This window comes from Equus przewalskii, chromosome 2 (assembly GCF_037783145.1).
Source record: "Equus przewalskii isolate Varuska chromosome 2, EquPr2, whole genome shotgun sequence".
In the NCBI taxonomy this organism is placed as follows: Eukaryota; Metazoa; Chordata; class Mammalia; order Perissodactyla; family Equidae; genus Equus; species Equus przewalskii.
Window position 1 is genome coordinate 80,445,840 of NC_091832.1, and position 13,125 is coordinate 80,458,964.

Genomic DNA, 13,125 nt, shown 5'->3' on the forward strand with positions numbered 1-13,125 from the left:
TTTGCACTTCTTCACATCCTCATTAGTAAGGCGCCTAAGCAAGCAACAACAGGGTTTAACAATCATTTGTGTTCTGGGACTGCAAGGCATGAGCTCAAATGTCTGCTTTAAGTGCAAAGAACCTCTTAAATCACTGGCCATTATTCCCATTTTTCTTTGTATTTGGACAATGCAGCCATGGCAGTTTAATTAGAAGACAGATAGTGTCACAGCACTTAAAGTAAATGACAGGCTTTCATCCACATGTGCTAATGAGCACCAGGCTGTTTATGACTGCAACATCCTGCTTTATTGTTAATTACCCGATTTTATTAACCTTCAGACGCTTGAGTTGTTTTTAAAGATTTACCCATGGCAATTAACTGCAGCAATTTATCTGTAATATTGCATGCATTTGGCTTGAATATGCAATGAGGACCCCTGTTTCAAAGCCGCAGGAGTGAACTCCTACAATCTATGATGAAACAATAGAAAGATTCAAGGCATACACTGCTAATTTTCCAAGGCCTCTTGCTGGTTTATAAATTTTATGATTCCAAAGACTCATAATAACCCAGCCTAGAGAAAGTGCTCAAAGCATACTTTAAATAGCTTCATTCACCTCAAGGAGGATCAAACTCTTTAGATAGAGTTAATTTTGAATGTGATTTGATGTGATACGTTTGGTAGAGAGACAGGGGAAAGTGTTAATCTAAAGTTTTCTTTAACTTTGCTAGAATTGGCATCTCTAAGAGTGTTTCGGTTTAGCAGCCTGTGGCATCCAAGGGTCTCTGTTGCCCAGGGATGCTCAGGAAGTATATCTTTGGGAATTCTTTTCTATGCGTCTTTCAGGCACTGACAATAGATTTCTCCTTCCAAAGTTTCTCTAAGATCGATAGTGCTATTTTATCAAAACTCATAGTAATTTTAAAGAGCCACCCTCTATTTCAGTTGGTAGCACCGCTGCTTCCTCAGGCACCCAAGCTAGACAGCTAGGAGTCATCCTCTCCCGACCAGTCCACCCACCCAACCAACTCTTACACTGCCCACTGCTTCAGTCTCGCTCAGGCTGCTCTGGATGAGGCCCCCTCTGCGGATTATTCCAGCAGGCTCCCACGTGGTTTTCCAGCTTCACGCTCATCCCCTTTGAATCTACCTCCCTCCCCCATCACATCTCCAGCTACTTTGAAATGAGCTAAATGCAAATCTCAACTGGGCATTCCAATGCTTGACATCCTTTAATAGCTCCCCATGACTTAGGACAGACTCAAGTTCCTTAGAATGGCACCCAGTGCCCTCCAAGACCTGGCCCTTTTTCCTCTCTTGCCCATCACCCACCACTTCCTGGCTCTTGGGAACTCTGGGTTGATACAGAGAACAACAGTCTCTCTGCTTTTCCATTCTCTCTGTCACTTTGTCCCTTCTGCACAGAATCTCTCTCCATTCTATTCTGCAGTCTACTAATTAAAAAACAAACAAAACTCTATATAAACATTCAAGCATATTCACATATATTGGCATAAGTCTCATTTGTTTCCAAAACATCAGTTTTAATGGCTACCCAACAATCAGTTATATGGATCTACCGTAATTCAACCATTTCCCTCATGATGCACATTTAGATGATTTCCAATTTTTACTGTAATACAAAAATTTCAATTAACATTCTTATATTAAATCTTTATTCTTATCTCTGGCTATTTCCTTAGAAATAATTGTATTCGAGGAAATACTAGATTAAAAAATAAGCAGTTGTGTAAAACACTCATTACATTTTGCCAAATTGACATAAACTTCCTCAAGAGCAATTTAGCCTCCCCAGAGCATATGAAAATGTCTCACCATACCATCATCAGCACTGGTTATTAGCTTTTTTAAAAACTGTAGCTAATTTGAGAAGATTTAACCATTTGTGAGGCTTAACATTTTTTTCCTCATACCATTATTAGCCATTTATATATCCCCTGTGAATTTTCTAAGTTCTTTGCCCATTTTCTTTTGCAATATTCCTATTTTTCTTAATATGTAAGTAAGTGTTCTTATATGGTAAGAATTTGCTGGGGTATTCTAATTAAGAATTTCACAGCTACTTTCATAAACTGAATGATTGATACTTTCCTTCTTGTCTGTCTTCATTCTTAGAGTTTGGTATCAGGGCTTATGAGTATTTCCTAAGTAAACTGAGGAGCTTTCTATCTTTTCTTATGATCCAGAAGTATATGCTATGAATCATATCTGCTTTATAGAGGTTTGACGGAATTCAGTTTTAAATTAACTTTTACTAGTTTCTTTTAATATTATCAGTCTACTCAAGTTTTCTTGATCATTCATAATTTCCTAGATAATCATCCATTTCATTCAGACTTTGAATATATTAGCCTTTAGCACATAGCATTGATTTACTCAGTTTAAAATCTTCTTTTTATCTGTCCTGATGTCTCTTTATTAGTCCTAATTTGATTTATTAATATTTCTCCCTTTGTTGCTTTATCAGATGTCAGATCATTTCATTAATTTTTTTAAAAAACATTCAGCTCTTGGATTTATTCAACTCAATTGTTTTATTATTTTTAAACTCTCTAAGTTTATCTTTATTATTTTCTTTCTTTCATGTTCCATTTATTTATTTTGTTGTTCTTTTCCTAACTTCTTGAAATGATCTCTTTCTAAACAAAGGAAAATACTTAAACCTATAGAATTTCCTGAGTACAGATTTGACTTTATCCTTTACATTTAATGAAGTTTCCATTTTCAATATTTTGTAAATAGTCTAATTTTGCTATTTGTTTCCTTTAATCAAATAATTATGAGCTTTTTAGAATGAGCTGGGATGTCTTCTGTAACAGAAGTTATGAATGTAATTTATTGCAGTGGTGCCAGAACGTGGTCTACACAATAGGAAAACATACTGATTTTTTCTCACCTAGTATATGACTGATTTTAATTGCTCATATTCTCACACTCTTAGTAGCTTAGTTGAATAGATTTTAGCATAGGCCTTTTTATTTTGGGGAAGCAGATTCTTAGGTGAAAGTACTCTTTTCTCTGGAATTCATCCTCTCTTCTCCAAGTCCATTGATGCTCATCTCATTCCACCCTTTATCATCTTTCATGTGCACAACTCAGTAAACTCAGAATTGGTGTCACAGCCTCCAGTCTCCTCTACTCCATTCCTCCATAATACGGCTAAAATCCCCATCTCCTGTTTAAAAGGTTTTAATGCTTCCCCTCTGCTTATGGAATTTAGGTCACACATTTTCTCAACGATATTCATAGCTCGTCACAGCCTCTCCCCATCTATCTTTCCATGCTCATCCCTCCAGCCCATCTGTGTTCCTGCCCCCACGGCTCCTCTCTCCATGCTCCAGCTGCACTGGGCTACCAGCTATTTCCTGAATTCCACAACCCTCTTATCTTTATTTTTTGATGTAATCTTTCCAGTTGTCATTATTTCTCATTCTACATGACCAGTATCTACAATAGCTCTCCTAATGTTTCTGAAACTTTACTCCCCTGTCAAGTGAGATCTCTAGACTGCTCCGTGTTGGACTACACTTTAAGGGGACCCATGTGTCTGATAGAAATGCCTCCCCAGACTAGTTGAGAATGTTAGCTCCAGGAGGAGACACCTTTGGCATTCACTGAGAGTCAGTGTGAGAAACGGTCATAAGGAAAATGCTCAAACTGCATTTGAAGGCAACATTTAAAGTTCCTTTTACAAAATTTACATGGTAACTCTCCCTGGAGTACAGTGTGTGGAAAATCTAGTTATTGATAGCCTGGTGTGCTTTCAACTAAATAGTTAAAGATACATAATCCACAATGTCTCTCTTGTTTTGGCCCCCGAAAAGCTTAGGATGTTATCTCCTTCTGGTTTAGCTTTTATGATGTGTCAGCTAGCTTTGTGACTTACACTGTTCAAGTCTCAGTTTCTTCATCTATAAAATGAAGGTAACTAACACCTACTTTGCAGAGTGGTGGGTAAGAAGCCCAGCATGGTGTCTGGCACATTCATTCAACAAATATGTACTGACTGACCTCTCAGAGACTGAATATGAAAATGTACAATGGCCACACCATATATAAAAATCGAACTCTGACCCTCAACCTGCCCAGGTAACCAACCCCTTTATCTACAATGAACAACCCAGGAAGCCAGGCTGCTATAAGTCAGACTAGTAGGAAGTCAGACTGCTATCTCTAGTAACAATCCAAAAAGCTAAACAATAACTTCTGTAACAATCAGCCCCAGATGGCTAGGACTTGATAGCTTCCCTAATTTTTGTACCCACTTCCAACTTAGGATCAACCAGAGAAAGCCAAATATATGCTCCTAACCAATCACACAGCATGCCCCACCTCCAGCTTCCCCATGTCAACAGCTTCTAATCAGAGCACACGCGAAGTCTTCCCTTTTTCCACTACAGAGCTTTCCCACTCCTCTGCCTGCCTTTGAGTCTCTGCCAAAACACAAGTGATGGTGGCTGACTCCTTGTTATAACAAACTGAATAAATAGCCTTTGTTTGTTCTTATTTGGTTGGTCTCTGTTTATTTCTACCCTTTCATGTATAAGATACTGTGCTTAGTGCTAGGGGTATAATGGTGAACATGGTCCCTGCCTCCTGGAGCTCACTTTCTAAAAGGAAAGCCAGAAGACCAGTAAGTCAACAAATACACAGATGAAGGCAGCCAGAGCGTAGCGAATGCCATAAAGAAAAATCAAGAAAGTGATGAGATGGCGGGTACCTGGGTGTCAGAGGTGGTCTGCCTTAGATAGTGCAGTTAGAGAAGACTGCTCTGTGTAGGAGAAATCCGAGCTGAGACATGAAAGGTGAGACTGAGCTAGCCACATATGAGGGAGACATGAGCATTCCAGGCACGAGGAACAGAGAACAGCCAGGCCCCAGGGTGGAACACCACTTGGCAAGTTCCAGGAGGCCAGTGAGGCTACAGCATAGTGGGCAGAGAGAGAGGTAAAGAAACAGTAGTTATGGCTAATAATTATTGCTTTGCTCTAATGATCTCTTGTTGCCTCAGTGGTTTTATAACACCTGGGCCTTATATTATAAGCAGTTCCAAACACTTTTGAAGTGGCCATTATATAAAGAGAAAAGTGAAATGTCATTAATTAGAAATAATTTTAACAGCTAACATTTATCAAGAGCTTACTATATGCTTCATATGACTGGAACATTTAATTCTCCCAATAATCCTATATGGTAAATACTATGATTACTTTCTTTTTACAGATGAGGAAGTGAGACACAGAGTATAATAAACTTGCCAAAGCTGACCCAGGGAATAGGCTGAAGCGCAGGATTTGAATCAGGCAGCCTGACTCAAAGCCAGGGCTCCCAGCCACTACCCAATGCAGCCTCTTCGGGTTACCTAGCTATCATCAGTCAGTTATCTGACGGGACACACAGGCCCTCCTGAGTTTATAACAGTTACTGAGCTTGCCCGTAGCAGGGAATATGTTTGGAATCCATAATCTATAATCTGCTATTAGGGATTCACATATCTTCAAATTCTATTATTATTCAGGAATAGGGTCTAATGGAGCATGAGAAAAATTTCCCTCTAGAAAAATAAAGACCTGTAATTAATTAACATTTTAATAATCATTCTCAATTTGCAGAACTTCTCTATTATCACATCTTTATCCATAAGTTATTACACAGATGTTTATGTGGGTCAAAGTATGCCCAGCTTGCAAACAGTTACGGGTTTGCTCTCCCGGGGAAATCCACAATTTGTGCTAAGTAGACACAATGAAGATTGATTTTATTATTTAAATAAATTCGGTCAGACAAAGTGAGCAGGCAAAATAGTCTGAGGAGTGGTAAAAATCTTTTTTAATTACTCGTTTTGCAGGTAGAGTTCTGTTTCAATGTATAACCTCTGACTGCCCAGAACCCAGTCAAAACAAAGCAGATGTGCTGCCACTTACATTCCCATCGTGGTTTGGGCAAGAGAGAGGCTTTCCCGCAGCCACCGCGGTGACTGTCTCCAGGATGGAGGACTCCTCAACGTTGCTGCCTGGAGTTCGCTGCAGCACGTCCATCAGGTTCGTGATGAAGAAGTTGTTCTGGAGCGCGGCCACCCCCTTCTCGGGCAGGATGGAGGTCTGGCGGCACACTGGGCAGGAGAGGGTTAAACTGTGGGCGGGAATGTAGTTCTGCAGGCACCTGTTGCAGAAGCAGAAGCAGGAGGACCGTCACCACAGTGCGGCTCACGGAGCAGAGCTGCCACTTCTCACAGGTACCATACATGTTCTCAGTGACTACACAAGCTACTTTACAGAATCGCCCTTCACGGTCTCCTCTACTAAGAAAACAGTATTTCAGAAGCCAAGCAGTAACCTGTTCTCACACAGGCCCTGTCAACTGATCAGGCAAATGATTATGCTCAAGGAAAACAATAATGTCATTGACATTGGTAGTGTTCTCTAGAGTCTTGGCACACAAATTTTGGTCTACCAATGAGCAGCATCGGCCTTACTGGGGAGCTTGGAAGAAATGCAGAATCCCAGGTCCCACTCCAGGTCTAATGAATCAGATCCCCTGGTGATTTGTATATACATTAAAAGTTGATGGGGCCAGCCCTGTGGTGTAATGGTTAAGTTCAGTGTGCTCTGCTTCGGCAGCCCAGATTCACAGGTTTGGATCCCGGGTGCAGACCTAAACCACTCATCAGCCATGCTGTGGTGGTGACCCATGTACAAAGCAGAGGAAGAATGGCACAGATGTCAGCTCAGGGCTAATCTTCCACAAGCAGAAAAAGAGGAAGATTGGCAACAGATGTTAGCTCAGAGCTAATCTTCCTCAGCAAAAAAACAAAAACAAAAACTGAGAAGCACTGGTCTAGAATATTTAGCATGGTGTCCACAAATTTGTGGACTTTTACAATGGGGAGAAACATATCAAACTTTTTTGTTAGCTTTGAAACTCTTTTCACATACAAAATCATAAGCACATCTCAGATGTTAAAAAACCCATCAAAGTGGAAATGTTTCATTTGAAGCAGAATAGGAGACCCAGAGTCTCAGAGACATGATCTTGTCCTGCCTCTCAATAGGCATCAACGTAATTCATTTGATTAGCGAAATGTATCACTAATAATGACTAACATATATACTGCTCACTCGATTCAAAGTGCTTCCAACAATGCTATGAGATAGGTACTCTTGAGATCACCTTTAGACACGGGAAAACAAGCAGAGAGAGCCTAAGTTTCTTGTCCAAAGGACTTAAGTGCTCAGGGGCAGAGCAGGAATTCAAATCAAGGCAATTTAGTACCAGACTCTATGCTCTAAATAACTACTCTATACAATGCTTCCCTGTTTCTCGGCCAAACAGAATTCAAAAACCTCTGATTTTGCCCCATTTCCCCTACTTTGCAGATGAGGAAACTGACATCAAGGAGGTTAAATGACCTTCCCTATGACACAGAAGTAAACAGCAATAAATCAATACCAGAAATAAAACAGCTTTTGCTAAGGTCACTAATGACATCTAAACCCAATAGACATTTTTCAATTCTATCTCACTAGCCTTCTCAGCAGCCTTCGTGAAACTTGACCACTGTCTGCCTTCCCCCCTTTTGAAACTTTATCTTCCCTTGGCTTATGACACACACTCACTTGGCTCTCCTCCTCTCTGCTCTATCTTTTCTACTGAGTCAACACTGTTTGCAGTTAATCAAGGCTCCATCGTAAACCCTCTTCTCTCCCTGGGATAGTATATTCATGTGCGTGACTATAAACATTAACACCTCCACATTTATATTTCTTCCCACAGATATCTCCTCTGAGTCCCATATCTGTACACCAACTGCTTTCTTCACATCTCCTTAGATGTCTCAAAGGTCCTAAAACTCAACATGTCCAAAACCAAACCCAGCATCTTTCCCCAAACTGTATCCTCTTCCTCTCTCAATGACCAGCACCTCCATTCATTCATCTAAGCAAATCAGACACTAGGAGTCATTCTTAAAACGGTAATTCTCTCACTATCCTTCATTTTCCACATCCAACCCATCACCAAAACCTGGAAATTCCTATATACCTTTCCAATGTTTCCAGTTCTCTTCATCTGCACTACCCCACCCTTTCTTAGATTTCTGCACTGGCTTTATAGCTGGTACACTGTCATCCACCCTTGTACCCCTCTAACTTTTCTCCATATTGCAACCAGACTAGCCTTCTCCAAACTCACAACTAGCCATTAAATCTCCTCCCCCTCACACCTAAGACGAAAACCCTTCCATGGCTTCTACTGGTCTTAGAACGAAGACAAGAATCCGTATATGGTTATATGGATAACACACCTCTAGGATCTGGCACTTAGGCATTTCCTGTCCCTTCCTCTCATTTGCTGCACACTGGCCACAGTGAGCTTATTTAAGTTCTTCCAAAGTGTGCTGGCCTCTCTTATTATAGCACCTTTGCACATACCTGAAATTCTTTCCTCCTGTTCACTTCCCTTTGCTTAATTAATTTTTACTTATCCTTGGGATTTCTGCTTAATCATCACTTCTGCAGGGAAGCCTGCCCTGATTAGAGCAACTTCCCCTATTATGTGGTTGCCTGTGTACTTCTGATACATAGCACTTGTCACTGGTTTAATTTCACATTAATCTGACTGAGTAGGTGGTTAATGACTGGCTCCTCCACTAGGCTGCAAGCTGCATGAGCCCAGGGACTGTGTAAGCTGCATGAGCCCATAGCTCCTTCCAGGTCCCACTGATGCCATTTCGAAGATGTGAGAGTAAGAGAGTGACTATGAGAAGATACTGAGCAGCTGGTGTGCATGGCCAGCAGGAGCTGGAGGTAAGGGGTCCCAGGGCTCACTTTCCTGACAGGGAGACAAGCCATGAAGTTTTGTCTCTACATAAACAAAATTTTCTCATTTTAAGGAAAGTCACCAGCACCTTTGAAAGGAAATTCAATGCACATGATGCTAAAACAATGTTAACACACAGCATTCCATAGGGACTTGCCATGTAGGATCTTGAAAATCTCCACCACTGGCTATTGGATGGAGAATGGAAGTGAGCTGGGCTAGACCTAACCAAGAAGGCATGGAGCAGACCCAGGGCAGCCCAGAAGTGTTGCTTCTCACCTGTCAGAGCAAGGAAATGGGAACCAAACAATGGATCGACTGGCACTGAACACTGGGGAACGGGGCAGCTCTGCTGAGCTCAGACTCAGTGGCTCTGGTGTTGTATATAAAGAGTTCCAGAGCTGCAGCAGTTGTGAACTGCTGCAAATCAAATTATGATCTTACAGGGGAGCCCAGGGACACATGAACAATTAGCCGGTCTTCATGTTTTAGCTACGCCCATTGAGTGAGGGGGAAAAAAAATCACTCTCCATTTAGTTATTTGGGAATATGAATCACAAAGTACTTAAGCCAAAGTATAAAATGAATAAAGTAAAAAGTATTGGTGCCCTACATACCACCATTAAACAGAAACTCTACATACCCATGCAAAACCCACAACCCAAAACAAAGAAAGCAAAACAAACAAAAAGCTACAACTAGCAGTAACAAATCCACCTTCTCCCTCCCTCCATCACCACCAAGGATGTGGTTATCCTGTTGCAACTGAGACCATCTAAAGTAAATCACTCAAAGCAAGTTCAATCAGCTAACAAGTGTATGTTAAATTGGATAGTAAACGTAATTAGCATTGATTGAAAGCCACTGGAAATACCAATTTTCTCTTCTATAACAGGAAGCAAAGCATTTTAATTACGTGCATTAAATAATAATAGAAAATGTATTTTAACAAAATGCTATGACATAATTACCATATTTGTTTTTGATAAAAATATGTAGCCTTACTAGGGAAGTATTTAAGTTAGGCCATAGATAAACTAATTACTAATAATCTTTTTAGGCTTAATTGCTTAGGTGGTAAGTTAAGCAAGGGGGTTAATGTGTATTCTGATAACTGATTAACTCAATGGAAAAAACTATTCAAGAAAGATAAATAAGGGAGTGTATTTTTATATATAGTAAAGTGCATCTTCAGGTAATTTGTAATTCTTTCATATATAGATACAGTTTTTTTTCTTCATCTGAAACATCATAGGGTTCAAATGCGCCATTAGCATGTGTCTTCTGATGTGTCTTTGGAAGGAAGATCTCTCCTTTTAACTAATGCCTCATATATGCAGGTGTTTTACCTGATTTTTTTATATGGGAGGAAACAATACATTTTCAATTGTCCATCACCAAATATCCTCTGTGAGAGAACTGTGGTTGGCAAAAATTGTGTCACAAAGAACAAAGGGAAAATTTTTTAAAATTTAAAATATCTAATGCTCCATCTACCATGGAAATGAAAAAGCAGCTACTAGATTGCTTTCTTCCTCTTGTAATTATTTGAAATAAAGTAAATTGTTGACAGCTCGTGACTATGTTTCTAGATGTCTAACAGAAGTACAAAAGCTCTGTCTCCCAGCGGTAACTGTAGAATTCTGGAAGGAACCCTGTGGTAGGTTGTAGGAGGTCAGTCTGTGAAACTGCCTTCTCCCCGCACGAAGGCGGCTTACCTCTCACAGAAAGTGTGCAGACAGGGGAGAACCTTGGGATTCTTGTACCGTTCCAGGCATATACTGCAAATCAGAAACTGCTTGTCAATCTGACGCACCACAGGACTTGGGATGTTGGTTGCTTCACTGGCCATCCTAGACCACTGGCATGGGAGGCCGGCTGTCTTTGACCCTGCACGCTGCTGCTGTCAGACAGAAAAACCCAAACGGAAAAATATATAACAATCTGTAAGGGCAAATCAATCTTTGGCTCATTCACTAGCAGCATTGTGTTATGAATACAGGTAGAATTCCACGTCAGTGACCTCAAAATGACCATAACCAACCCTCATCACTGTGAGCTGCCTGTTTGTTTTCTAAATCACTAAAATAATCACATGTTTGCCACACAAGCAAAACAAATTAGAAGAAGGTGTGTTGGGGCCGGCTCCGTGGCCGAGTGGTTAAGTTCGCTTGCTCTGCTGCAGCGGCCCAGGGTTTGGATCCTGGGCGCGGACATGGCACTGCTCGTCAGGCCATGTTGAGGTGGCGTCCCACATCCCACAACTAGAAGGACCTGCAACTAAGATGTACAACTATGTACGGGGGGTTTGGGAAGATAAAGCAGAAAAAAAAGAAAGAAGAAGAAGAAGGTGTGTTGTACAAAGAGGTATGCTTTCTGGGTTTCCAGGCAGGGGCAGCTGAGGGGATAAATACTTACATGGCTATGTCTGTTCAGGCCTTCAGCCATGACTATATTTGAAAATATATTTTAATGGTATTCTTAAAATATAGCCTTATTACAGTCTATATTAAATAGAATGGTCTTATTAAGATAGAATATGTTTTCCCAACTATTGTACTTGAAGTGAATCAAATATGCCACTTTGACACAAGGATTATTATGTGCAGAAGGGCAACTGGGAAACAGCAAACGTGGGAGGAGCTCTCTGCCCTCTTCCATCTGCCTAAAAGCAGGGCATAAATTTCCCATTTGTGAAGGTACCTCTCTCTCCCATACCAGGAAGAGGAGAAGACTCTTAACCACCAGAGATGGCATCAGAGACAAGTCTGCATAAACCTTGCTAACAATCCTTATCTACCATGCATTTCCTGGTCACTTTCACACAATATACTACCCCTTGGAGTCCAAACTCTTTTCTTGAGTCCAAACTTCTTTATCCTTTGTCTAGTCACTTCTCCACAATTTGTCATCCTTTGTTAAAATAGTATATAAACTCCCAGGTCTAACTGCTTTTTTGGGTTTTCACTTCTTTTCTGTGAAGCCCCCATGCATTTAAAATTAACAATATTAAATCAAGAAAGTTCAATAAAATATAACATATGTTTTATTTTGGAAAAATAAAAGATCGATAAAATGTGTACACCTTTTTCTCCTGATAATCTGTCTTCCGTTTGTTTAATTCACAGGCTTCAGTCACCGAACTTAAGTGTGTAGAGGAAGTTTTTCCTCCCCTACATACTGTTAACATGCAGGAATGGGATAATTAAAATTTTTAATTAAAAACTTTGTATGTGATTCAGAGTGTTTTCTTCAGAACTAAAGGTTTGTAGATTTAATACTAACATGTATTTGCCATGGAGCAGGGACAAAGGCTAGAGGGAGTCCCTATTATTTTAAGAAATGTGTGTTGGTATTCATATGTGGGCATTGGAACGACCTGGTGAAATGAATTAATTCAGAGGAGGTTTCAAAATGTGAGGGATCGTGCCAGAAAAGGAGAATTAGACGGGGGCAACGGAGAAGAAAGCAGAGGGCCTATGAGAGAATAAGGGAGTGAAAAGTTATGACATAAAACACAGCTCCATTTACCACTTTAAAGAATTTCTGGCTTCCATCTCAAAGAGGTAACCCAAAGCTGAGCTAAAATTCACTTCCTAATTTTCTAAATATTTGGTAAGATGTCCACAGCCCTCCAATACCCAATGGAAATACTCTTTGCAAAAAAAAAGTAGTTAATCTTTTCAATATGACCCTAGGCAGGAGGTAATATTATTCTCATTTTACAGATTTGTAAAAACTGAGGCTTAGTTAAGAAGTTTGCCAGAATGTAAAAACCCGTGGCCTTTTCACTCCTTAAACCACCACACCTCCTTTGACCTTGAGTTTTAAGAAGGCTGTGGTATGGAAGCTTGGTTTATATATAACATTTCACCTTGGCCTGGTACCTGTGTTTGAAGCTGGGAAATATACCATATTTACAGAACCAACAATTCTACACTTTCTAAAGGAAACACTCTTTTCTAAATATGATGGTTCTTCTTTCTCCCCACCAAATCACAAATTTTTTTAAAAAGTATGTCAACTGTTATTAAGAAAATGCACATATTTGAGTATAGTTACATACGTGATGCACCCATTTTCCAACTCTATACCTTCTAGATAAGTTCATTAAACAGCATGATTAATAAACAGACAGAACCTTGTGAAAGCACTTGCTTACAATGGTGTCACATTCAAACAGTACTCACTGCCTCAGGTCAACAGGTGGGTTTGACTTATCTAATTAGCCAGCATTATCCGCCAGACTTTGAGTCTCCCTCAAGAACTAGAGTAGAGAATGATATTCATTGATTGGATTAA

At 40.1% G+C, this 13,125-nt stretch overlaps 1 protein-coding gene across 21 annotated transcripts in view; it reads right to left on the reverse strand.

Moving 5' to 3' along the window:
- TRIM2 (tripartite motif containing 2) overlaps positions 1–13,125 on the reverse strand; it is a 151,222-nt gene that overhangs the window by 44,390 nt on the left and 93,707 nt on the right. For 12 of the 21 annotated variants that reach the window (XM_070608865.1, XM_070608855.1, XM_070608869.1 and 9 more), the window contains exons 2-3: positions 10,542–10,726; positions 5,931–6,168 (exon numbers count right to left, since the gene is read on the reverse strand). In XM_070608865.1, the coding sequence (XP_070464966.1) occupies positions 5,931–6,168; positions 10,542–10,675 (372 nt within the window). In that variant the 5' untranslated portion in view covers positions 10,676–10,726. The remainder of the gene's footprint in view (positions 1–5,930; positions 6,169–10,541; positions 10,727–13,125) is intronic. The other 9 variants (XM_070608870.1, XM_070608858.1, XM_070608871.1 and 6 more) reach the window with 1 other exon arrangement.